General features: G+C 38.3%; 1 protein-coding gene across 4 annotated transcripts; it reads left to right on the forward strand.

Annotated features, from left to right (window-relative positions):
- Window positions 1-511: 511 nt before the first annotated feature.
- NEDD1 (NEDD1 gamma-tubulin ring complex targeting factor) lies at window positions 512-26,818 on the forward strand. Of its 4 annotated transcripts, none has more exons than XM_068668767.1 (15): window positions 512-834; window positions 1,376-1,519; window positions 3,293-3,387; window positions 4,890-5,006; window positions 6,204-6,344; window positions 11,475-11,704; window positions 12,677-12,878; window positions 13,814-14,000; window positions 16,859-16,990; window positions 17,162-17,209; window positions 17,689-17,912; window positions 20,074-20,230; window positions 20,514-20,670; window positions 22,759-22,825; window positions 23,529-26,818. In XM_068668767.1, the coding sequence occupies exons 2-15, from the start codon at window positions 1,384-1,386 to the stop codon at window positions 23,631-23,633; spliced, it is 1,998 nt and encodes a 665-aa protein (XP_068524868.1). In that variant the 5' UTR covers window positions 512-834; window positions 1,376-1,383; the 3' UTR covers window positions 23,634-26,818. The 4 variants fall into 4 exon arrangements, with proteins under 4 accessions (XP_068524868.1, XP_068524867.1, XP_068524870.1 ...); XM_068668766.1 differs by having other exon boundaries at window positions 512-748; XM_068668769.1 differs by having other exon boundaries at window positions 518-654.

The following is a 26,818-nucleotide window of genomic DNA, read 5'->3' on the forward strand; positions in this document are numbered from 1 at the left end:
ACGGTATAATTGCTGTAGAGGAGTAATCGGGGTATTTTGTTTAACAGTGACATGTTTTCTCCACTGACTCCGAGTTCATTTATGCAGACTGGAAGTGAGGAGAGCTTGGTGAATCACAGCCCTGCCAGCAGAGGAAAATGAACGGGGCGTTTCGGCTCCACCAACCCCGAGCACCACGTACAGGGTAAGGATCCATCTGAAACCCCATCTGCACGGAACCACTCAGTTCTGCCAGCTCTCATGACTAACGGTTATTCATGACCAACGTTTTCATGACTGCCATTTTTAACGTTTTTAAGCTTATACAGTTGATAGTATAGTGTATATATATCCTATAGTGTATAGTTTACTCAAAGCTTTAACTTGTTATAGCACAGTTTACTCTATAGTGTATATATACACCACAGTGCACAGTTTACTCAGAGCTTCTGCTTCTCATCCAGCCCCCCCCAGCCCCAGGGGCGGTGGCACCAGGACGCGCCCGCCCCGCCCCTCAGCCCCTTGCCCCATCCGGGCCACCGTAGGCGCCGCGGGGGCCGTTGGGACGGGCCGCGAAGTTGGTCGCGGCGCGGAAAGTCGGGGCCCCGCCGGGGAGATCGCGCGCGCGGCGCGGCGGGGGCGCCGCTGATTGGCCGGGAGCGAGCGCCGGACCCCGTAGGGAACTGGCAGCAGGAGCGCCTCAGCCAATCGCGGGCCGGGCCGGGCCCGATCCCCGGGCGGGCGCTGGGCAGGGAGGGCCCGGGGCCAGGTGCGCGGGGCCGGGGCTCTGCGGGGCTGGGGCCGGGAGCGGGGCCCGTGAGGAGGCGGCTGCGGGGCGGCGCCCCCCGGCTCGCGGTAACGGCTGCGGGGCGGGGCGGGCGGCGGGGCTGAGGAGGGGCTGGCCCTGGAGCCGCTGCGCCGCTGCCCGGGCTCGGGGCTGGAGCCGGAGCCTTCTCGGCCGCCTCCCCTGGGAGGGCGAGGGGCGCCTCGCGGGCCGCTTGCAGCGGATCTGCCCCCACCTGCCGGCGGGACGCGGGGCCGCCAGGTGCGCTAGGGGAGGCGCAGGGTGCAGGCCGGCGGGCTCTGCGCTGATCTGCAAGGGATTTGGCTGTGTTGATAGCCCTGAGAAGCCGGCGGTTCCTTGGTGAAAAGGAAAACGTGTTTCCTGCTGAGATTTCAGTAATAAAACGTGGGGCGTGTGCTGCTTCTGGCCCTGTACTCAGTTCAGCGGTGTAACTGTAACTAGCTAACAGTGTAACTCTCCAAGTACATGTCCTTGCTACCAGAAAGCAGCGCTCAATGATACATGCGAGATTCTTCCCGACTTGTAAAGTGACCTGTTTTATGTCTTTACTTACACGTGTTTTCATTAACTGACTTATTTTTCCAAAAATAGGTGCAGCCATGCCAGAAGGTGTACGTTTTGCTTCAGCTGGAGATGACGTTAAAATATGGGATTCCTCCTCTCTAACCGTGGTGGAGCAGTTCAACCCGCACACGTCCCCGCATCTAGTCAGCTCGCTGTGTTGGGCCAGCAATAGTATCCTTTACAGTTTCAGCCACAGCTCAGTGGGTGTTCTGCCAAATTGCACTGCACTTTGTTTTGGTTAAAGTGGCTGTAAATGACAGCCCTGATGTGAACTGTTGTATAAAATGATTGGTATATCCCGTGAAGAAAATTTTGTGGTTCTCTGTGTTGAAGTGATTTACAAAATAAACTCATGCTGGTAAATGCTTCTGAAGAAGTTTTTCTTCCTTTAGGGGGTTAACACATTTTTAATGATTATGATACGCTCGAATTGGCTACCAACTGTAAAACTTATTGTTTCTTTAGCAGTTGATTACAGTTTTTACTTTCAAAGCAGTGCTTAATTTACTGACAAGGATGAAAAAGCCCACCCAGTTGCTGATTTAGTAAAATTCTATGCATAGTGTAGAGAGGAAAAATGTAATGTTGTAATGGAAATGAGTTGAGAGGGCTTTTGTTTTGTTTGGCTTTGTTTTTTTTCTTCTCTTTGAACAGCTTCCCATTGATTCTAATAGTAGAAGTAGTCCTTGCTGAAGTATTCTTACCTCTTGCTCTGTAGGCAGTGGTTTTCTGTGTGCTGTTTGTAGCTTTTACAGAGAAAGCATGAATGTGTTGAATCAGTATGGTACCCATGAAGTTGTAACTGTCCCATGCAGACCTTACACCTGTCTTGGAGGCCTAGAATAGGATGATGTGAAGAGCCAGCTGGGATGTGAGTGTGTGAGAAATGTATTGAAAGTAGTGCACTGTTGAGCAAACAGCTGTATGCCTGTTACAGGAAAGGGCAGCAGTGTCAGATCTTGATGTGAAAGAAGGACAGTGTGCTGGCATGTAAACGTGATGTCCTGAAAGTTCTGAATTCATCAGTCCTTTGAGTCTGAGAATATGTGGATATGTGAGGAAAACAGATCAAACAATCAAAGGACAAGTCAATGTTTTTTAGCTGTTTTTTTTTTTTTTTTTTTTTTTTTTTACTTGCAAAGAAACTGAAGCATAGTGAGGAGGAGAATGACAGGGTCTTTTTTTTTTTTAATTAAATGTATGTGTATGTATACACATGTATGGGTATATATCTAGATGTGCATATATGTGTGTATATATATGTCACATATCTGTTATTAGTAAACTTGAGCTATGGACAGCCTGCATTGTCATGCTTTTTTCTTCCAAGTCCCCTCATTACTTCCGCCCTCCAAACTAACACAACAAGTATCTTATTTGATATATTTTGGAGCATTTAACCCACTTGCTAGGTGTGAAGTGTTGGGTTTGGATCTGCCTAAGCTAAAATATCTTGAAATGATGAAAGAAACAGCAAATACTAACTTGCATTCACCCTTTCCTCGCCGTACTGAGGGGGGGACAAGTTAGGAAATGCGTTCATTGTACTCCAGGAACAATATGGTGAACTAGTTTAATTAATGTTTGCTATGAACAGGACATTTCTTTAAATTCATTGTGTAAATAGCAACAGGCGTTCCTTTGAACTCTAGTGATAAATGAAGCTCTTAGGGGGTGGTCAGGTAACAAGAATGTATACTGGATAAACTGGAGATATTTCTCCTCAGAAAGAAATTGCATGGCTTTGTACTGGAAAGTAAGGGCTGCAGTTGCTGCAAGAGCTTCTTAAGGAAATCTCGTAAAATAGCTTACATTTCTATTTCTAGGTCCCTTCGAGGTACAGTGCTGTTTAACCAACATGTTTTCAGTTCATTAAGGGAAGCTTCCTGTTGCTTGTATTAATCACGAGTACAATACAGTTACGGTCCATAACTTGTGACTAAGATAGCTTCCTGGTCACTGCTTCTGCTGTTGGTGATAAAATAGTTGTTTCAAGCTGTAAAAGTAAACCTGCTCCAATTTTTGAGATAGCTGAAGGAGTAAGTATGACTAATTGTGTTCTTTTTTTATTATTTTTTTGACAGACTCCATCTTGTGTACTGTTTGTATCTTATCACTTCTGCATGTTGGGTATCATTTTTTTTCTATATAGTTAAAGGTTCTGACATATGAAAAACATGTCCTTGTATATAGTTACAATGGAGTGGAGGAAGGAGTGGAGGAAGACAGTGCTTCTAAAATAGTTGTACCAGTGAAAAAATACTAACAGATACAGTGTATATACACAGCAGCATCTGATACTGGTGGATTTCTGCTAAGGGAATTTGCCTGTTGAACCCCCGTGTGACAGCACCAGGCAGTCAGGGGTTCAACCTTGATCCATTAAACATGGGCAGCAGTACAGAGCTGAAAGTTTGATCTTCATTTTCAAACTTCATTTGTCAGCATTATGCATGTCTGTGAATTGTACATTGAAAAACACGAGTGTATATATATATATATATAAAGTTTGTTATAAGAGTAAATGTGCCGTAGGTTCTGAAATAGTTCTGTGAAATAGGTAAGCTTCAGTTCTAGGCATTTATTTTTTTCCTGTTGAATGTAAATGTGGCACTACAAACTTTTGAGAAAGCTGGACATAGTTTTAGAAGAGTTTATTGACATGGCTATTTGAATGACTCGTTAGTGTTCCAAACAGTTCTAATTATTCTCCCTGGATAGCTATTTTAATGCTAATTTTGCCTGGAAATGTTCTGAAAAGGTGTTCAAGCTGGGCTTCGAGGTTTGAAGTAAACACTTCCAGAGGTGGAGAGTTTGTCACAGAGGTTCTACCAAATCTGATGTAAACCTAATTCAATCGTTCCCAATTTTACCGTATCAATAATTAGATGGACTTGTTTTTTCTCTTACTTCAAATCTCAGGAACTTAAAAGTGAATTTTCAACATGATGGAACTGAATAATTTGTCCTCGATGTAGGTCTATCATTAAGATTGACATTTTTTTTCAAAAGCTGGTACTTCAGTGATTATTTTAAAAAGAAGCACTTTGTGGAATTATGAGGTTTGCTACTTTAATATTCTTTGTAATGTTTAGGGAATGTGAAGTACGTGACTTAGACAACTTTTTAGTATTCTAAGGATTTTTTTTCCTAAACGTGGCATTTTCTTTTTCAGTCTGTTCCCAAATAGAAGCCAATGATTGCACTTGAGAGTGCTAAAATTTAAAGGGAAAATGCATATTGAGGAAAAGCATGCTCAAAGAATGTAAAATTAGGATAGGAAGATGTGAGCATTTGAGAGTTTATTAATTAGTATATTTAAACCTTAAAATATATTAAACATATGTCCAGACTGAACTGGGTATTAAATGTATCTTCTTGGGAAATGCCTAGTGTACCCATAGTTTGATCAGACTGTGGCACTATCTGCATTAACACTTTCCACATCTGCAAAAACACTATCAGTGTGCTTCTAAGTAGACTTGAATAAATCTCTTAATTGTCTTTAACATACTTCTTGATTTTATTTTTTTCCTATCAGGCAAAACAGACGTGTGTGAGCTTAAATTCTAGTTCTCTGTATATTGCAAGTGGAGGCCTCGATAACACTGTTAATATCTGGGATCTCAAATCCAGAAGGGTTCACCGTTGCCTTAAGGTAAGCATGGCTGGGGAAGAACTGTAACTTTCTTGACTTCCAGGTTTTGTTGCCAATTGTAATAACATGCTTTCTCTAAGTCACATATCCATAGGATCAAGTTCACAGACAGGAGCTAGCACACGTGTGTATTTCACTTAACTTTGTGTTCTTCATGGACTGTGAATACCAAATTGAGTTTAATAAGCACTCTGAACTTGATGACTCCAGGGATACAAGTCATAATAATGAATGTTTAAATTTTCAGAACAGGTTTTGTATTTTGAGAATTTGTTTTGATATTCTCTGGTGTTTTTCCAAGGTTGTATTTCAGATAATGGCTGTTTGCTTTTTTAATAGAACTAATGTTATGCCGGACTTCTGAAGAATTTAAATGCAAATTTGGGATGTGGTCATCTTTTTCTAGCTGATCTAGACAAATTTTCTAAAATCTCGTCATGATGCATAAAATTTACAATGGTCTAATATATTTCCATGATCCCTTAAACAGATGATTTGCCCTTAGTTAGGGTATCTGTTGAAGATGCTACAGCATAGGCCTAAATCTTTAAGTTATGGTTTCAAACAAAAGTACTGACTAGCTAATATAATACTTTATATATTTTTTTTATACTTCTTGGGATAGAAATGCTTTTTTGTCTTCCCCTGCATTTTCAGTAACCACAGTATCCTTGCTACAAATGACTATAATGAAAAGCTACCTGGTTAAGTGTGTGTGTGTGTGTGTGTTAATACTACAGGTGACAGGAGGGGAAGTTGGCACTAGTAACTCATAATAATAGAAAGTCTCTTAAAATCATCACTGGTTTCTGAAACCAGTTTTATTTTACTTTTAAAATAACATTGACACCTGTGGTAGTTATCTCTGGCTGTCTCATTGAAATACTGTACGTAATTACAATATTGTCTTCACTAATTTATTAAAACAGTCTTCTGGAAACTTTCAAACTGGTTAAGATATCATGGTTGATCTTTAGTATGTTCTGCTACTGTTTTCTGGGATATTCCACTGTAACTCTTAAATATCTATATATCTATACACACACACACACACACATATATATATATATATATACATATATATTTCAATGTTACAGATGGCCAGGTAAAAAGCCATCAATCCCAAAAGCATGAGATAAGCAGGATTATGGTTTTCCTATATGTCTTTAACACTCTCCCTCCATCCCTTCTCCACAGGATCATAAAGATGAAGTTACATGTGTTACATATAATTGGAATGACTGTTACATCGCTTCTGGATCTTTGAGTGGTGAAATTATTCTGCACAGTGTTACCACCAATTTATCAAGTACTCCCTTTGGTTATGGCAACCGTCAGGTAGGCTCTGTATTAGCTTACTTTTGAGTGGGAAGCTTTAATTCACATTTAGTGTTTGGAAATTGAAAGTATGTATCAAGAGTCTTCTGCATTTGAAATAATTTGCCAGAATGTGTGTTTGTATTTTTTCAAGCTTAGTTATCTTTTTCCTTTTAACTTTTTTTTAGGGTGCTCTGAAATGTCTAAAGAGCAGACCTTGGTGTGTATTCTAGCCTTAAGTAATAGGTAACATGGAAATACAAATGTATGATATACCTTTACTTCTATACAGTTTACTGCAAACTTTATTTTATGGTCTCTGCTGCCTCAAGAACAAACTTCTGTGCATCAGAACCCTAAACAAAAAATAGTCAGCTTTACAAACCAAAGCAGGATTTCAGTGCATTTGCTTGTTGTTGCAAACAGCAAAGACTGTGTAGCCTGGGTTCTGATTTATCCAGGTTAATCAGATTTACAGCTGAGCAGAGCTATCTATACAGTAGGGGAGAATATCAGCCTATGTTTAGAAATAATTTATTAAATTTAGAGATTAAAATTGTACAGTTGCTCAAAGAGTACAAGCAATGAGACTTTTATATTACCTACTGAGGTATTAAGGTAAGAGTTTTGGATAACTAGTGTGCAGGAAAATGCCCAAAAGAGAAACACAAACATATGTACTACTTAAGGGCCTTGGTATGGGTTTCAAATCCAAGTCTTTTTTTGCAGACTCAAAAAAAAAATATTGCAGAATTAGTAGGTATCGTTAGGGGAATTCCCTTGATAAAAAGGCTTCTGCAAAGGAGATGTGATGTCTGACTGGAAGTCCCAAAGTGAGTTCTTAGTGTGAATGTTGTCTTAGGAAAAATGAAGAGTTTGTGCTTTGGGCACTTTTTAAATTTTTTTGGGGTCATTTTCATAGAAGTAGGAGCTGCCTAGGGGATGGAGAATCATTGCCCTGGTACTGAAGCTGACCTTTAGTGTTGCAGGGAATGCTGAAGTTACACCATAGTTTGTTGTTACTGCTACAGCCTTCTCAGTCCTAGATGGACGATGGAGTGGGAAGTTAAATTATTCTGCTGTATAGCATGACCAATATAGCTTGATGAAGAATGTCTTATGACTTTACAGCATCACAGGGATTGTGGTGTTTCTGTTGGAGAAAATCCATTAAATTCAAACTGTCTCTGCTTTCAGATGCTGCAGTATCTTTGATCCATCACCATAGTCTCATACTTATATTGAAGCAAAATTGTACTTCATGCTTGGTTTGGTCTTAAAAATCTGTCTGTATAGTGAGTTCATTTTTCTGGTTTGATTGTTATGATGCGAAAAAACATGGATGTGAGATGAGCTACAGGAATATCCATGGATGGATTAAAAGGTTGAGGAGAATATCCGGAGGGGGGGCTCTTCTGCTAGTTAGTTGGAAAATTAAGAAGAAAATTATTGTGAAGATGATTAACGTCAACCTGTTTGATAGATTCAACTCTTTCCACCAAAAAGTGATTAGGAATAAGTGATGCAGTGAATAGCTGTTTTGGCAGATGAAATCAAGAGGCCTACTGCAAAGCTGAGTGACCTTTAAGATGGCTAAAGATCTTTGAAGTGTTAAATCAAAGTAATTGCAAGCGCAGAGCTACTATTCACTTTCTAAAGGGGCATCTAACGCTTTCTAAAGGGGTGCAGTTATTTGATTGCAGTCTTAATTTACAAAATTAGAACTCAATTCCATTTTAACATGATGACTACTTGGATGCCCCAGTTTATCAGCCTAGCTTATGTTCTAAGAATGATCTTTGTTCTTTTGTGCAAAAATAGCTTTATTTTTGTTGGGGGGGGGTGTGTGTGTGGAGGAGGGTTAATTGGTACTTGTAGAGAATTGCTGGATTAATTGCAACGAAGCAAATATATGAAGACTTGTGTAATTCTCTTAAAGAGATTGAACAAGCCTTTTCTTGATTTATGGTTTAGGGGCCCAGTTTTCTAAGAGTAGGCTTGAATAGATACACGGTGTATTGTTCTGCTTGATCTTGGCACTGGCTGTCTGGCTTAGTGAGGGTCACCACTCCTTAGTAACTTTTCTACAATCAGGGAATGTGAGGTCAAGCTAACCTTATAAAATCCAGCTCATCTCTGTTTGATTCCACATGATGGAATGTAGTTTCCTTGCCAGTTAATTTCTGTAATTGTATAGACTCTACAAGTAGTCGAATAGCCCAAGGTTGCAGTGCTTTCTGTGACTTTAAACAATTTTCCTTTCATAGCAGTATTGGCCTACATTCTATTAATTGATTTTGATTTAGAAACATCTTTGTGCTTTATTAGAGTCGAGTCCTTGCAGGGAGCTGTTTGCCGATCCCATAATTTGTCTTTGCTGTTGGTATTCATTAAGACTACCAGATTCTTATCTGCTTGCTGTTGTGAGGTTGAATTGAAGTTTGTTTTGAAACATAATGATTGTCCAAGTCTTCACTGCCTGGTGCTGTTCTCCTAGCAACAGGATTTATTTTAGCTGTTTGAACAGCTGGCTGATTTGTAAAGATGTGTGATGAGCTCTGGTCACCCCATATAGTGAAATAGTCTTCAGCTTTTAAAGCTATCAGTTGGGTTTACGTCTGCTTTCTCTCTTAGAAGGCTCACTAAGGTAAAGGAGATAAAGAATCTGTATTATCTTTAAATGACAGTTGATAACACTAGACTACTTCTGGTTTAGTTTTGGGCTATTAATTTGTTTTCCAACGGGGGAAAGCCCTGAGTGCAATCAGTCCTCAGCAATGGGCTAACCGTTTTCTGAAGTGCACTGTTCCTGGTTTGTCTGCTTTACTATGAACCTTAGAGATCAAATGTACTTTTTATTTTCTACAGAAAATCTACTTCAGTCACAGCTAGGGCACAAAGATGCACGTGGTTTGTTGTGCTACATTGACCAGTAAAATGTTTTGAAAAAGGTTTAATGTTTTCTTTGCCAGTTCAGTACCTTGTGCTAAAAATGTTTTTGCAAGTTCTGTGTGTGCAGAATTCCCAGGAATCACCAGGAGTTGTGCTTACAGAGAAGTGGTGAAACTTTGTTCATATCTGCTCCTTTTCTTCTGGTTTTGAGAGATCAGTTCCAAAACGTGGTTCTCCCCACACCTCACACGTCCTTCATCAACAAACTGAACTTAAACTGAAGCTGCTCTGAGGAAATCTGTGACTTCAGTGAGAAGTGTGGAGCAGAGCTCATACGGAGAAGGCCAGTGTATGAAAGAAAAGAGAATACTCCTCGGGACTATGAGATGAGAAGGAAAAATGAGAAAAGAAAATGGGAGACTTGAAAGGATAACGAGGCAGATATGAGGGGCGCTCAGAGCAATACTGGTGGGCAGGAGGGCAGAAGAAGGAGAAAATGGAATGTGAGCAGATGCTAGGGCAGTAAGGAATGGTGAATAAATTGGAGAGCCGTGAGGGATGGGAATGTTTCCTACATTGATAATGTATGTAACTGGAGGTGTTATTCCTGAATCTATTTATATTTCTTTTACTCTGTGGAGATAAACTGAAATATGCTGATAAAAATGTCCCCACCATGCCTGGTGGTGGTCCGTGTTCACTATATACAGGCATCTTCTGTTTTATTTGAATATGCGGTTGAGGGTACCACTTCTCTGTGGAGCAACTGGGCTTCCAGTGAGACATGCAATACAAGTGCTAGAAATTATGTTTGAGGCAAATGATCCAAGAAATAACTCCAGTAAAATGAAGTTAGAGGATAAAGTCTAGTACTGTACATCGTGGCGTGGATTATGCCAGAACAGTATACTAGGGTTTTTTTAGAACATTTTCAGACAAAATATGTGTCTGGACTCGAGTGATGTGCTTTAATCAGTGCCTTGTGAAAATATTAGAGAGGAGGGAGGTTAAAAGAAGAATGAAGGATGAGTAAGACATTTTCTGTTGGGAAGAAAATAGTAAGTAATATTGAAAGAACAATACTTGATTCGGTTATCAGTAGCTAACCTTGTTTAATGCTTTCAGTAGTGGTTATAATATGAGATGTAGAACTGTGAGATGAAGTTGGATGATGAGATGAAGTTGGAAGTTACTGCCTGTAAGAGAGGATTGTGACAAACTCCAAAAAGGATTCAATAATAGACACGAGAACAATACACCAGTACAGAAATCAAGGTGCTAGACTGAGGTCACAACAGAGGCTTTTGGCATTACACCATGATCTGAAAGTTCCCAAAGGAAGGAAGGGCTTGGGCTTTTTGATCATAAAATGGCAATGAGCAACGAAAACAGATTGTATCACAAAAAAGAAAATGCCATCTAGGATATGTCAGGAAGAGTATTTACAGTACAGAGAGAAAGTGTTACCGCATTCTTAAAAGCAGTAACAAAACATTTTGACAGTCATACAAGATTTTGATTGTCCATGTTCAAGAGAGATTGAAACAGGGAGAGTGCTAAGGAGGCTGTGAAGGTGACTGGGGAGTTAAGGGAACAATTTGAAGTGTAAGGGTATTACTGTCACAGGAGTGAATTATTGCAAATAGGTGAATTAGTGCAAATAAATAAAACTAATCTGGAGATTGAGTATTGTAATTTCGTACTAGAGCGATGAGGTTCTGAGGCATCCTGTGAAGGAATATAGTGGAAAACAAACTATTTACCTGCTCCTGAAATGCAGTTTCAGTTCCTGTATGATGTAGTCCTGTGGTAGGATCTGCATGTGATTAAGTTAGGCATGTTACCCTGTTCTGTGGTCCTAGCTCACAGGGTAAAGTCTCTCTTCTGCAGGACCTTCATACCTGAGTAGCTGTAGTCTCTGTGTCTTACCAAATTGGCTTGTACCCAAGGATTTTCAAAAATCAGTGGAGGAGAATTAAGTTTAATACTCTTGGTAGTACATGAATAAGTGAAATAATGTAGCTTTTTGCTTCTTTCATTTTTAGATGCAGCATGTGAGTGTTTTTTTTTTTTTTTTTTAATCAGGGCACATGCTGCCCCCAGGCAGTAAAAATTGCATTGAAATGCAAAGTGAACTTTGTGAACTTTGTAAAATAGTTTAACTTAACATCTGTATTCCTAGTGTGTGTATAAAATATTTAGTGATGTCTTATAGTGGTGTTACAACTTATTTGAGTCTGTCTATTTGTTTATTTACAGCCTATTCGACACTTGAAGTACTCATCCTTTAAGAAATCCTTGTTGGGCAGTGTTTCTGACAGTGGAAATGTAACTCTGTGGGATGTAAATAGTCAGAACCCGTATCATAACTTTGAAAATACTCATAAAGCACCAGCTTCAGAAATCTGCTTTTCTCCAGTCAACGAGTTGCTGCTTGTAACTGTAGGTTTGGATAAAAGAATTATTCTCTATGATACTTCAAGTAAAAAGTGAGTATGTTAAAGACCTTATGATTTTATAGGGGCTTCACTTGGCTTTACGAGCTGAAAAAAGCACATCCAATTATGACATGAAATATTTAATTCAGACCATATTCAAAGAGGTTTAAGTGATTGGCATATTGCTGCTGGCTGGAGAAATTGTCCGAAAGTCCTGTTTGCTTTTTTTAAAACTTAAAATGGAAACTAATTCAGGTACTGCACAAGTGATTGCTCACAAGTGCTTGCTTATTGGCTTTCTTGTTGATGGGATAGCTTCTCTGATGGCCAGTATGGCCTATGAGAGCCTGCAGCAACCTAAGCTTAGCTTGCCTGCTTTTCTAGTTCAAGATACAAGACATTGCTGTGGTGAAGGGCACAAAGTTGATGAGATGGTGAGCCTTAAATATGGACAGGGTACTGGATGAAAAAGCAGGTGATGGGCTGTGTAGTAAGAGGGTGGGATGGTAAGTGTTTTTGTGGGACTTTGATCTTAGCTTGGGGTGCTTTAGTCTGCTTTTACTCTAGCTGAGTAAAGCAGGAATCTTTCTCCAGTTTGGAGGGTTTAGTAGAAGGATGCAAACTAGGACCTGAATTCTTCGTAGATTTGTGGGAGGGCTAGAAGCGATAGGTTTGGGAAACTAAAGGATATAAGCCATATGTTCACTGCAGTCATTGTTTCCAGCAGCAACTAATCTAGGTGTCAGAAGAGCTGTTTATGAAGGCAGTTTGATCCTGTCCTGATGAAATCTTCTGGAGCAGATGCAATTTTAATTTGTTAAACATCAATACTTAGCATGTCTAATCCACTGTTCCTTAAGGTATTTTACTGGAATTGGCACTGGAGAAGTAGAACTGTTGACCTGTAGCTGAAATATTAAAGCTAGTTCACAATTACTTTGTTTTGATAAGTCTAACCATAAAAATTAATATTTTGATGAGCTTCTAAAAGTTTATTTCTCCTATTCTTTCTCCTGTTTGAAGATTACTGACAACTATAGCAGCAGATTTTCCTCTGACAACAGTAGACTTCATGCCTGATGGTACTACTTTGGCTGTAGGATGCTCCCGGGGAAAAATCTGCCAGTATGACTTAAGAAAATTGACATCACCAGTGAAAACAGTTATTGCTCACAAAGGCAGTGTGAAATGCATACGTCTTCAGTTCAGTAGCACTTTTTCCAAGGTAAAACAAAGTATACAAAACCTTTCCGTTTTATTGCTCAATATTTAGATTAATAAAAGCAAATGTAAGTTTAAGATCTGAGAAATATTAATAAATTTCCAAGCATTATAGATGCCAGCAAAGCTGACTCATATGAACACAGAGATATAAACTTTATTAACTGCTCAGTCTCAAGTGAGCAAGGGGGTGTTTATAAGGGGGTGTTTATGTGAAGGTTTCCTTTTTTTTTTTTTTTTTTTTTTTCCTTCTTCCTCCTTAGCTTCAATGTAGAAATGAGTGAAACTTTAATCTTAAACTTCCTGGTGTGAATGTTGCCACAGCAGACCAGTTTGTGGCATCTTAAATTCATTTCCAGGCAGCAGCAGCGAGATTTGTAATGGCCCTTTTGCTTATGGGGAAGACACGCAGCAGCCCATCTTGAGGTATTTCATCTGTGGAGGATTTGATTAAATAGAAGGCTTAAGAGGTTCTTCCAAGACCTAATTAGGCTCTACTTGGTCCAAAAAACCCACATACCCTCACCCAGTGGAGATGGGAAGAACCTTTTGAAGTGGATTCTTTACTGTTCCAAGACTTTGTTGTTCTTCCAGCACACTTGCTGCTGGTGGTTGGTTATTCCATTAAAACTTGTACTCCCTAATAATGTAATCTCTTATTTTTCCTCTGTGTAGGCCTAGGTTCAAAATTAGCCAGTGTCAGTTCATTCTGTCATTACCTTTAGTTCTGTTCTCTTGCAAGGTCATACAATATTCATATGATAATACAGAATTTTCCCATGTTCTTTGAAATTGCCTTAAGATATAGTTCTTTTTTTTTTTTTAGATTTGTAAAGGCAGACTAGGCAGACTGCAATTTGAACTTTAGTGTTTCAAAACAAAAAGAATATTCACTTACTCTTTCAGTTGAAAGTAAAAATATATTTTTATTTTTTTTAGTCTAACCTTAAGGGTTCTTCAAATAAGCCTGTATCCAAAAGAATAGAAGTCAAAGCTGGAGCAAATCTTGGAGCAATTCAAAATATTGGCATCAAAAATTTAGCTTCTCAGACATCAGCAACAGTTTCACCTCCTCTGACAGCGCCAAATGATAATAAGGGAGGAGAGTTTCTTCAGGAGAAAACAGGTAGTGCCTTCTTCCTACTCCTATAAATTACTACTTGGCATAATTCTGAAGATGTAAGGAAAATTTAATGACTTGACCATTACAACATAAAAATTACTCTGAGGGAAAGGCATTTGTTTCAAAGTATGTGTGTGTATGCACACCTGCACCTTCTGCCTCCCCCACAACATGAGACAGGCTAGGAGATTGTGGGAAGTGAACTTGGTCCTACTGCAAGCTTTAGAAACTCTTGCTTCAAGTCCAGAATTTTAGACTTCATATACATACTTAAATGTTAAAGGAAAAAGCTTTGTGGTGACATTGTGGGGCTCTCTGTCTTTAATTTCTTGTAGATTATCCTTATATACGTAATGTACTTCCTGACGTAATGTCTGTATGGAATGCAGAGCTAATGGTTTGTAATTCTATCAGTAAACCAGGAGTAACAGACCTGACAACAACCTAGACACATAAACAGGAAAAGACAAAACAAAACCAAAAACCTGATATCTGCACTGTATTATTTTTTTTTTGTATGAGGCATTATGTTACATGGTAGGAAAGATGTTAAATATAGTTGCAAGTGTGATGAATTGTATAACTGTACTTGGTATTTATGCTTCTGAAATTAACATTTTTTTGGTAAGAATTCTACGTATGATTCTAAAATTCTGCCACTGCATGAAATGTGCTGTAAAAATTTTTGTGAATTCAAGAATTCTGAAAATACAGTCAAATCAGTAACTCTGTCAGTTTGATTCTTGAACTCCCCAAGCCATTTTAAAGCAAGGGCACTTTTCCCTCCCTTTTTAAATAAAGAGAAATACATGTAGCAACACTAATGAGGCAATAAGCCACTGCAGTCCATAGGGGCGTGTATTAATGACCTCCCTTGGGAATGCAATGAAGTGTGAGGTGAAGTAGGATGCTTCCTATATGCTCCAAGTGTTGCTAATCAACATTACTGCGTAGTGTGGAAATTGTATTTAATTTAAAAAAAAAATTAAAAAAAATGTATGACTTACTATATTTATTTGAACATGTAATGGTTGTTAACCGTTAAGTAGGACCATTCATAATAAGTAAATGTTTGAAGAAAATAAAGGTTTATGAAATAAATATTTTCTGTGAAGCTGAAAGTTCGGTTTGGAAGTAAAGGGCCTGGTATACCAAAGACGATACAGTCTTTAAACTTAAAAATGGGAGTAGATAAGAGGCCACGAACTGCATTTGTTCTATGGAAAATTTTCTAAGCTCTGAAGATCGGTTTTAACCTTGGAGAAATGAGGAGTATTCAGTAAAGTCATCTAATAGCATATTTAGGACAAAAAAAACACCTGTTCATACATCTTGTAAATGGACTGGAGATTTTTGTTACAGATATTTTAGAGTCTAAAACTATAAATAAATTCAAAATGTGATGAGCCGTTTGTATGTACTTCCAGCAGGCTTCCCATAAACTTCTATTTAATAGTCATCCTGTGGGTTAGATAACTCCTGCATTTAGATTAGTGATTTAAAAAAAAAAAAAAAAAAAGCAGAAGATGTTTTGTCCTGTTTTTATATTGTGCTTTTTCTGTGTAGGCCTTCTGAAGGTTCTGACACAGGTTGATACTGCATTTGTAGTCTGACTCAGAACTGAGTAATTTACTTAACTAGCAAGCACAATCCTATGCATGCCTCACAACTGGCACATAGTGGAAAATGTGTTATAATAATATATTAAAGTGATATTTTAAACCTGACTCAAGTCCCAGTTTATGTAAATACTTGGACATGATTAAGTGTAGTCATCCACAAAGTTATATTTAGATCATTTTCACTTGAACTCATAGAGAAGTGGTTATAGGTTTTAAGTGATTTTTTTTTAACTAAAGAAGGTTACAAAAGCTTTACTACAGAAGCTTTATGTAGTAGGTGATTTATAGGAAGCTTATTTCTGTATTGAGTGGCACTAATGCTTTTCACATACATTTCAACTTAGATGAGCAAAATCTGGGTATTTCTAGAGGAAGGAGTTTAGCGAGGGCAGAGTAGCACCTTGCTTGTATTCCTGATCCAGTTTTTAAAGCATAAACTTTGAAAGTTATGTAGGTGGTTGTTGGTAGTTCAGTTCGCTTCTCCATGTATTCCCAATCTAGAAACTGTAGTTTGAATAATCACTGCGTGTGTGTGTTTGAAGATTTGCTTCTGTTCTGCAGACAACTGTGCATGCTACCATTCATCTGAAAGATGGATGTTTTGTTCCTGCTGGACTGGGACAGGAATAAGTCTTGGGCATGAAGTAGGGAAGATATAGGGACAAATTCTTTTTTCTGTAACTGTAATTCCTCTCTGATTTCATAGTGTTAGAAGTACAATATTAGAAATAAGCAGAGAATATCCTAACACTAGGTAAGCTTCAAGATAGGGGTTTCATAGAATTTCTCTTAGAACGCTTAATGTCTGGAATGAAGCAGGTTTATTTTCTTCCAGAATCAGTTTAAATGTTAATCTGAATGTGGTCACCTTCTTAGCAAATGGTGTATTTGCTAGTTATCTCATCTGTTACTTTATAAATCTACATCATTAATGCAGCGAATTGATCTAAAAATGAGTGCATGAGTTTTACAACTTCTCCTTCCTTTTCAAAAAGAGGAGAAAAAAATCCACCTGTATTTTTGTTAATAAGTATCTCAACTTTTAGTTATGATCACCTGTGATAACACCTCATAAGAAGATCAAGTTGACCCTCTAATTAGAATCTGTTGGTAGCTGAAATAGTTGTAACATACTTGCTGGACTTACCAGGCATCAGGCTTGCTATGAGTTTATTTAGAAATAACATACATTATTTTTGGAATGTGTAAATGGTTAACAATGTTATTGTCCTTTTGAAGGCTTTCCCCGTAGCTGCAGCTTGGATGTGATTCCATCTAAAGAAACAGATCATGGGAAAAGTGCAGACTTAAATAATTTTGATGACTTGGGTCGAAATAGTTTAGGAGATGTGTTTTCTCCCGTCAGAGATGGTAAGTTGCTAATACTGACATTTGTAAAGTATAATTCATCTGCATAGCATTATGTTTTGTCGTTTGTGTGTGCCTATTTGGTTTTTCAATTTGTCTTTAATTATTAACTGGATGCAATAATCATCAATATTCGTTTAATAAACAATTTGTCTGTATTCTGCTATTTTGTAGATGTTATCGCGGGTAAAGCAAATGAAGATCCTCCAGGAAAAGGAGATGGTAAACATACTTTTAGTGTATTTTTCTTTGTCAGTAGTCACTGGAAGTCTATGCTAGTTATTCCATGCTAATTTTGTCATACTGTTGAGGGCAAAGAAATGATGCAAGCAGATGCTGGAACAAATGAACTTCATGAATTTACCTGGAAAATGTCTAATTTGCTGAGGAGCTAAGGCAACATGTGGTAACAGGAAATCCAAGAGTATGGTCTTAAAGTGATTTTGTTTTCCCTTTTGGAGACTTAAAGTGATGTGTAGAGGCTTTTCATATTTTATTACTTTCATAAGGACAGTGACAGCATAAGTTGGATTTGGGGATTCAGTTTTTGTGCGATGTGTTTTTGGGTGACTACTTTATTTGTTTTGTGTAGATGTTTGGGATTTTTTTGTTATTTCTTTGTGTGGTTGTGGCTTATTTGGTCTTTTTTATTTATATATATTGTTTAACCTACATGCTTTATCCTTTCTTTTTAATTTTAGGTCTGGATTTTCAGTCCTACCTTTCAGGTTTGGATTTTCTCCCACAGCTCACCACTGCCTTTCCAATCAAAAGAAACCCTGTAGGCAGTAATGCACAAGGGATACGGTCTAGCCCACTACATGCACTTGTGGGATCTCCAATTAAGGAAGAAGAAGAACATCCAGAGGCTGACCCCAAGAAAACAAATCTTGGAAAACAAGAATCTAAAGAAACCTTAAAACAGGTATACTTTACTAATTAATACTTGTTATGAGTACTCTTTTTAGAATCTGACAATAGAACTACGTGAAGGAAAAAATTCTTAAAAGTGTCCCAGCTAAACTTACTTTGCAGCTCTCTTCATACTGTTGGCACAATCTGTAAAATATTCAGTTTGTAGTATGTTGGTCTTTAGCAGTGCAAAACTGGTACGTGTTTCTTGACACTGTTCCCCATGATATCCTTGTCTCTAAATTGGAGAGACATGGATTTGATGGATGGACCACTTGGTGGGTAAGGAATTGGCTGGATGGTCACACTCAAATTTGTGATCAATGGCTCAGTGTCCAAGTAGAGATCAGTAACAAGCGGTGTTCCTCAGGGATCATGGGATTGGCACTGTTTAACACCTTTGTTGGCAACATGCACAGTGGGATTGAGTGAACCCTCAGGAAATTTGCCAATGACATCAAGCTGTGTGGTGCAGTTGACACTCTGGAGGGGAGGGATGCCATCCAGAGGGACAGAGCGACCTGGACAGGCTTGAGAGGTGGGCCTGTGCGAACATCATGAGGTTCAACAAGGCCAAGTGCAAGGTTCTGCGTCTGGACAGGGGCAATCCCAAGCACAAATACAGGCTGATGGAGAATGGGTTGAAAACTGCCCTGAGAAGGAGCTGGGGGGTGCTGGTTGATGAGAAGCTCAGCATGAGCTGGCAATGTGCGCTTGCAGCCCAGAAAGCCAACTGTATCCTGGGCTGCATCAAAACAAGCATGGGCAGCAGGGTGCGGGAGGTGACTGTCCCCCTCTGCTCTGCTCTTGTGAGACCCCACTTGAAGTGCTGCGTTCAGCTCTGGGGCCCCCAGCACAAGAAGGACATGGAATTACTAGAACAAGCCCAGAACAAATCTGATGATCACAACGATGATCAAGGAGCTGGAGCACCTCTCCTATGGGACACGCTGAGGGAGTTGGGGTTGTTCAGCCTGTAGAAGAGAAGGCTCTGGGGAGTGCTCATTGCAGCCTTGCAGTACCTAAAGGGGGCCCACAGGAAAGCTGGGGAGGTACTCTTTGTCAGGGAGTGTAGTGATAGGGCAAGGAGTAATGGCTTTCAGCTAAAAGATGAGGTATAAGGTAGAAATTCTTCACTCAAGAGGGTGGTGAGGCACTGGCACAGGCTGCTCAGAGAAGCTGTGGATGCCCCATCCCTGGAAGTGTTCAAGGCTAGGCTGGATGGGGCTTTGGGCAACCTGGTCTGGTGGGACGTGTCCCTGCACATGGCAAGGGATTTGCATTTAGATGGTCTTTTAAGCCCCTTCCAACCCAAACCATTATGTGATTCTATGCTTAAATAAGATCATATTACAAAAGCTCATGTGAAACAAAGCTGGGCTAGCTAGCTTGAGGAATATGTTGATTGTTATAGAAAATCAGGAATGATCATCAGTTGGTTTCAGAGAATCATAGAATTATTCAGGCTGGAAAAGACCTCTGAGATCATCTAGTCCAACCTTTAACCTAGTACTAAGTCCATCACTAAACCATGCTATTAAGTTCTACATCTACACGTTTCTGAAGACCTCCAGAGATAGTGACTCAATCACTTCCCTGGGCAGCCTATTCCAGTGCCACATCACCCTTTCAGTAAAGAAATTTCTCCAAATATATAAAACTAAACCTCACCTGATGAAACTTGAGGCCATTTCCCCTCGTCTTATCACCTGGTGCTTATAAGAAGAGCCTGGTTACACCAGTATGATTCTTTGTCATTTAGTAGGTCAATTCCGGCTGCTTCTTTCCCTAGTTATTCCCTGTCAAAATTCTTGCTTTTTGAGATGCTTTTGATATGCTTCTGTTGAGACCCTGGTTCCTGTATTGCCTTTGAGAAGTCTTGAGTTTGCTAGGAATGGTAGTTATAAATTTAGCACAAGATGTTTGATGTGAAAATTAAGAGGCCTAGTCTTTTTTTTTTTTTTTTTTTTTTACTCCTTCCTATGTATCTGCACTTGAGGCAATTTTGGGGTATTTAAGCCATCAATTTTTAAGAAGCCTTGCTAGAGGAGGAAAACATTTATGAGGAGGTTCCTAAAACCAAAAGTATTTGAAAGAAATACTGAAAATCTAGTTTTTGAGTGCAATTAAATAATTATAATAAGTAAGGTGGTGGTTTTGATTTTGATTGTCAGCTTTCCAAGTTGAACTCAGCAAGTGCAGAATCTGGAACTTTAAGTCCTCCGCCTCCATCCACTGCTTCAAAGACTCCTGAAACAAGTGAGCGACTTGTGAAGAATACTCAGGCCCATCTTGCCTATGATCTACCAGTAAATGGTACTACCTTAACAAGTAAGTTGATCATTTTGGCCCAGTTTTAGATGTGGTTGACTGTGAACTGATGCAAAACCAGGTAAAACGGACCGCATGTTAAAACAGAATGTATCAGTCTGGATTTGCTTGTAAATTGTTAGCTCCTCTAGAACATCTCTGTTTGCCCACAAAGACTTTTTCTAAACCTTTTCCCCCTCCCTTGGTAGTATTAGAGGCAAAGCATCAACAAGCCTCAAGATGAAACATTCTTGTACTCCACTATAATGACTTTCTAAAATTTTATTTATTGTTAATTTTAAAGGTCCAAAGATAACATCACCCGTCACTGCTGGAGTTGCCAGCTCATTGTCAGAAAAAATAGCAGAAACAATTGGGAGTAGCAGACTAAATGCACCTCTGACATCAATCCAAATAAACTTCATTCAGAATATGATACAAGAAACAATGGATGACTTCAGGTATTTATATTTATATAGCACATTTTGTTTTCAATGACATGTTTCCTTCATAAGATGTTTTAACATCTGCTTTAGCTTATTTCCTACTCGCATTAGGAAATGACACCGTTAGCAACCTTAATCTTGGAAATCTAGGTACGAGGCTTTATTTTGAACAGCTCTAGTGGCTAATTAGATTGATGTCTCTGAGGGTTTTTTTTTTTTATGTGCATGACTTCGCTAACATACTTCCAGAGTGAGTGTTTGAATACTTTTCAGATAGTAAATTTGTGTGCATAATGAAGTCCTTACTGCTTTCATGCAAACTCGTGCTGATTTCTTTCCCTCCCCTGTTATCACAGAGAAACTTCTCTTAAAGTTACTACTATGGAGAGTTTGATCTGGACAATTCACTTGTGTTGGCCTTGACAGTTGTTTGCTTTGTATGTATAAAGCAAAACACTTTGTATTTCTGTTGGCAAAGCTTTGCATAAAATAATATTTGTTCTGTAAGTGATGCTTGGTGTCAGATAACTGGTATTTATGCATACTTACTTAACCAAAATTCCATTCACTTCATAAAGAGAAGTCAAATCAACAGAAGTTAAGGATTTAGTGTGAAGTAGTGTTACCCTAAAGACTTCTGCTGATTCCCCTGAGTATAGTGGGCTAAAAAAATGTAGGACTTTGTCAAAAGTGTAAACCTGTTATTTTCTCACTGCCTCCTTTTGAAAATGTCTCCTGGTATTTGCAGTTTTAGGCATGCCTGGAGATCAGACTTACTGTTGATGTTCTGGGAATTCCATGTTTTGTCAGTCTCCCCTCAGTTTTTGAACCTACTAGCCAAATGCAACCAAATCTGTCAGGAGCAAAAGCTTTATTATTTTTGAGGTCTGTGTTTTCCTTGAAATTGAGGACTAGACAGAGCAGAAAGATTTGAACTAGTCTCTGAGGGATAAGGCAGCAGAACTCAAATTCAGTCTAGTAGAAGCCTGGCTAATGGATAATCACGTAGCTCAGAGTTAGTGCAGTAGGCTGCCTTTTTGCCTATGAGAGTATCATAGGAAATGTAACGCAGATTAGTCTGCAAAGGGCACAGATCCCTAGAACATGAGGCTTCGTTAATTCCTCTGTCAAAAAACAGCTTCTTGTGTTTCTGGTAACAGTCAGACTGGTCTCTGGGACTAGGTGGGTTTGCACCAGCTTTTTATAAAGAGGGCTGTTAACGAACCACTGCTTGTTGGCCGTCATCTGTTATAAATCTGGGCAAACTTGTCTAGTATTCCTACTTCTCTGTTTTATTTTCATTCATTTTGAGTTGTGTGTGTGGTTGTTTGTGAATACTTCAGAGTTCTAGGGGTGGTGGAATGCGAAGATCTAGACTCAATCTGTCATTTTCTCAAAGCTGTTAGAAATTAGCAGTTATGGTAGAATGTTAGTTGTGAACAGGTGAGTGATACAGCTCTTAGTACTGCCTTTTTCGGGGGGAAATGACAGACCAGCCATAATAAACAGAATAAGTAATTCATGGTAGCACTGCTGATCCAGGTCAGCATATTGTGTAAATCTTCCTTTCTGCTGCACTGTAAGCGTTTTTCTCTTTTATCACACTATTTTTGTAATAGCTTTCTAATTCTCATTACTCAAAACATTTTTGTTATTTTACAGTAGTTTCCTTGTGATATACAAAATTGCTGCATCCTGTTAACAAAGAATACTTGTCATAGCACTCAGCACTTGTAACGCTGTAGCTGGCAGAAGACCTAGATAAGGAACTCTAAGTTTTATGAAGAAAATAACACTGGTTTTCATGGTATTTCAGAAAGAGAATCAGGAAATGGATACTTGGGCTCGAAAAGGGATGTTTCTAAATAGAAAAAATCCTAAGTTGTTCTGTATGTAGGAAAAAAAAACACACATTTAAAACTCATTTTCTGTAAGACTTGCATTGGGACTTTAACCAGTGTTTCATGGTTTAACAGTTTTTAGTGTGATACTTCATGATGTCATGAGGGTGTAGAAGTACAGAGTTTTGGGTACTTGGGATTGGAGATAATTTATGCTTCCTGAGTAAAACTGAGCATTGCCCTTTTGCAATTCTTCCCCCAGAGAAGCATGTCACCGAGATATTGTGAATTTGCAAGTGGAGATGATCAAACAGTTCCATGTGCAGTTGGTATGTATCAAAAGCATATGAACAGTTTCCATTTTTAGTAACATCAAAACATGTAAACTATTCTGTCAAAACTGGACATCAATTTTACTTATTAGGAACAAGAATGGGAGGATGGGATGTGAAGGAGGGGGAGAACATCACGAGTTGGAATCTGTTAAACTGTTTTGTCCTTAAGAAGTAAACATACATATTGGGTGGGTATCATGAATTACATATTTCAGGAGTTACAAAATGACAAAAGGGAAACAAATTTAGTTGTCCTTTGGAAAGGACCAAGAGCTGGGGTAAGGATGGGGTAGAGGAAGTTAAGATGGCTTCACTTAAGGGTACAACATACATGCTGCACTGTTCTGTTTTCTTTAACTTCACCATTTTATGAAACCGTTCTTTTGATCTGCATTAAAAAAAAGACCTTGTCTTGGTACGGAACATTTTAATGGAACCTGCATTAGTAGATATTTCATCCTGAAGGAGTGCAAAATATCCTTTGATAAAATATTCACTAATGTATTAATGATCAAAATACTGTGTATGTCAAAAAAAATACTACTCTTCTTACCAGAAATTTAAAAACAATATTATCTCGGTTGTTTAATTTTCAAAAGGGATATGAAAATGAATAGGATTAAGCTGGAAAAACAACAACAAAAACAAACGCACAACTTCATAGCTGCTTATTGGGTCTTTTTTTTCTTTTCTCTAGAATGAAATGCATGCCTTACTTGAACGATATTCTGTAAATGAAAGCTTAGTAGCTGAAATTGAGAGACTACGCGAAGAAAACAAAAGACTGAGGACTCACTTCTGAACGATTCACACCGCTAATTTTGTTAGCGTGAACTCACTACATGTGGTGTGTTGCTTATGACAGATCATCCATCATCACTGAAGTATTGTATGAAGACCTGCTATTATCTTGAACATAAATCTTTTCTAAATAAATGGTGTAAAATACTTTAAGTAATTATAACTTGTAACAGATAAACACCATATAAAAAATGTTTGCATAGTCATGCTAACCATCTTGAAATACATCCTTCTAACAGAAAAGCTGAAAGGATAACTACATTATCAGAGTTCTAGCAATATGTGAAGTGCCTTTTTATAATCAAAACCAAAACAGGACAGATACATTTTGTATAAGATTTTTTGATAATAGCTACTTTTCTATTTTCTTCTTTATTTTACTACTGTCAAAAACAATCACTTCAGCTTGCCTTTCAGACACTTTTCTTGGAGAGAAGGGGAGAGAAAGCTCATCTTCTGCATGACATGGAGCCTACAGTATTTAGTTAATCTTATTCAACTGGTGACTCTACTATCCTGAGTAAAAACTAAGTTTGAAAATATTTAAAAATTCGGTGCCCATCACCTCGTTTATTACATTTATAACTCTGAAATCTGTGCTCGTCTGCCATGAACTTGTTGCAAACACTACTTCAACTGCATAATGACACTTTTGGTTAAAACTTCAGCTATGTAGATAGAATTCTATTTTATTTACACATTTGAATATTGTCATAGCTTGTCCAGTTTGAGTGCAACTTTAGATTTCAAAAAGGACATACGCTCAGCCATTAACAACATAGCATTGAGTAAATGAAGTCTTTCAGTCTGTGGTTAAAGCACCTTTCTACCATTTCCCCCCCCCCCCCCCCCCCACTTCTGTTCTATTAATTCTGGCCCAAACTTAATATTGAGCAATTGCGTTGCTGTTTGGCCTGATACTTTTTTTAGCATTATTGCAGCCTTTTTGAGATAAGCTGCATACCAAATGTAACTAGTGTCTTAGCTGTATGATTAACAAAACAAATAGTATCGAAGAGAAATCATTACCTCAGTAATATAATGCTATCGCATTTGTGTTTAAATGTTTTGAAATGAAGCTCAGTATGAAGTCTTGACTGCTGAAGTTCATGGAGATTTGTCTTGCTCTTTATTTATACCGAGAGATTAAATTCAATTAAAACTTCAACTTAATTTCATTTTAAAATTAAATTTTTCAGTTTTAATTTAAATTAGAAATTTCTCTGAAAGATCTCTTCTACAAGTGCTTCTTGATATTAAAATTTTTCTGGAGGCATCATAATTTTCTCACTGATATTTGGTGGTTTCTTTTCCTGCAATCACTAAAACTCAAACAAGGAAAGTCTGAGTATGTGGTGAGTTAACTAGTTAAAACATCAAGTGCTTAAACTTGAGATGGCACTCTTCCTTGAAATAAGAAAGCCATAATATATAGTGTAACTTATTTTTAAATGTAAAACCGAGAAACTGTCTATACCCTTTCACTGTCTTTACCTTTTATTTTAAGTTACATTTTAATGTTATTGACAAATATAACCTTGTATGAAAATGAGGCTGTTCAAGTTGTCTCAAGTTGTGTTCAATATTATGGACAGGACCTTTAAATGTCTGCAGTTTTAAAAGCTCATGAAAAGCAGTAGCAGCATTTCTGTATCATAACTTCATGGTGAAAGGAAGCAGAGTCAGTTTTATTTCGTAATTTAACACAGTGTAGAAAATTAATAAAATTATAGGACATAATTTTAACTGACATTAACCACAGTTCATAAAGATAATAGTAGCTGAAATGATCAAAAATCTTCCAGCTCTTCAACATGTTTTGCAGTGTTAACAAACTAACCTCGCACAGTTGAATCTCTTCATTTGTTCCCCAAGTGCACTTGCTTGTATACCTGGATGACAGCAGGGAATTAGAAAATTATCTTGAGTATTTGGCATTTAGATAACTTGTTTTCTTGATTCAGAATTGCATTATGTTTTTCTTAGCTCTCAAACAGAGGCAATTACAGCAACAGTGGCTGAAAAGATACATTTTGGCCTTTAAAATATTTTAGGGCTTTTTCTTTTTCCCCTTCATATCTCAGGATTACTAGCTGCACATGCTGTGATGAGATGCAGTATGCTACCACAGTAGGGGAATGTTTTGCCTTGTAAATGACTTGGATTTGTATGTTAAAATAAAGCTTGTTTTAACTTTTTTGAACAAAATTGTGTTGCAACCTACTTTTTAAGGATAATAAACTTATGCTGTAATAATGTTACTTCATAGCAGGCAAAAACCTGCCCCAAAGAATGTGTGAAGATCTACCTAAAATTCTTCTGTAACCTCTGCTGCCTCTATGTTTTCACCTAGACCATCAAATCCTTTTCACAAAAGTGTTCAGATTACCTCATGGAGTAAAGAACAGATGTACTATTCCTCCTTCCAACTTGGAAGCTATTACAGTGGTGACAGAGGGATCATGTTCACAGCTAAAACTAATGTTCAAGCGGATGTTTAGGGTAGAGGAATAATCTCGTCACCTAAACTACTGGTGAGTTGCTGATCTTAGATCCTACATCGTCATAACATTTAACATATGTTTTATTTTTTTTTTTAATTTCCTTCTCTCTCATGCTTACCGGTTGTTTTTTGTTGCTGCTGTGAATTGCATTTGTAGTTTCAAGGTATTTAGGCTCTGAAAACCCACTGTGACAGTTTTATGAGAATGGATCAAAATGCCAGAGCATCACTTAGTTTCTGGCAACCGCCAGAAACATTGCCTGACAAACAGCTCTTCACCACTACCAGCACAGTAACAATTGTGCAAGTTGCTCAATACCCCGTTTATACAAGGACCAAGATGTATGGAGAGGAAGAAAATGCTTTACAGGCTGTATCCCCAAACCCATACCATGGATACTAAAACTTAAAGAGGAAAAGCTGTGAAGGGTGATTTGGATATAAAGACAATGGCTTTCATATTGTGGGGTGCTTAAGACTGAAAGGTGCGGTACTATTTGCTTGTTCCGCCACTGTACGTGTGCTTGTGTGACCATTACAGGTGAGCATCGAGCTGCTGCACCTCTGATCTGACTCAGTATGGCTGTTTTCATATTACCTGTTGCAGTGCATCTGGTAATCTGGTAAAAAAAAATAAATATCTGGTAATGCTGATTAATAAATTATCTGAGAATCTTTCCACA

This window comes from Anas acuta, chromosome 1, assembly GCF_963932015.1.
Source record: "Anas acuta chromosome 1, bAnaAcu1.1, whole genome shotgun sequence".
NCBI lineage: Eukaryota > Metazoa > Chordata > Aves > Anseriformes > Anatidae > Anas > Anas acuta.

What these genes read in the sequence shown, in the direction of transcription:
- NEDD1 (XM_068668767.1), top strand. Translation starts at nt 1,384, where the DNA reads ATGCCAGAAGGTGTACGTTTTGCTTCAGCTGGAGATGACGTTAAAATA. An exon ending in TCCTCCAGGAAAAGGAGATG is followed by an intron (nt 17,210 to 17,688) that starts GTAAACATACTT and finishes TTTTAATTTTAG; the next exon opens with GTCTGGATTTTCAGTCCTAC. An exon ending in GAAACAATGGATGACTTCAG is followed by an intron (nt 20,671 to 22,758) that starts GTATTTATATTT and finishes TTCTTCCCCCAG; the next exon opens with AGAAGCATGTCACCGAGATA.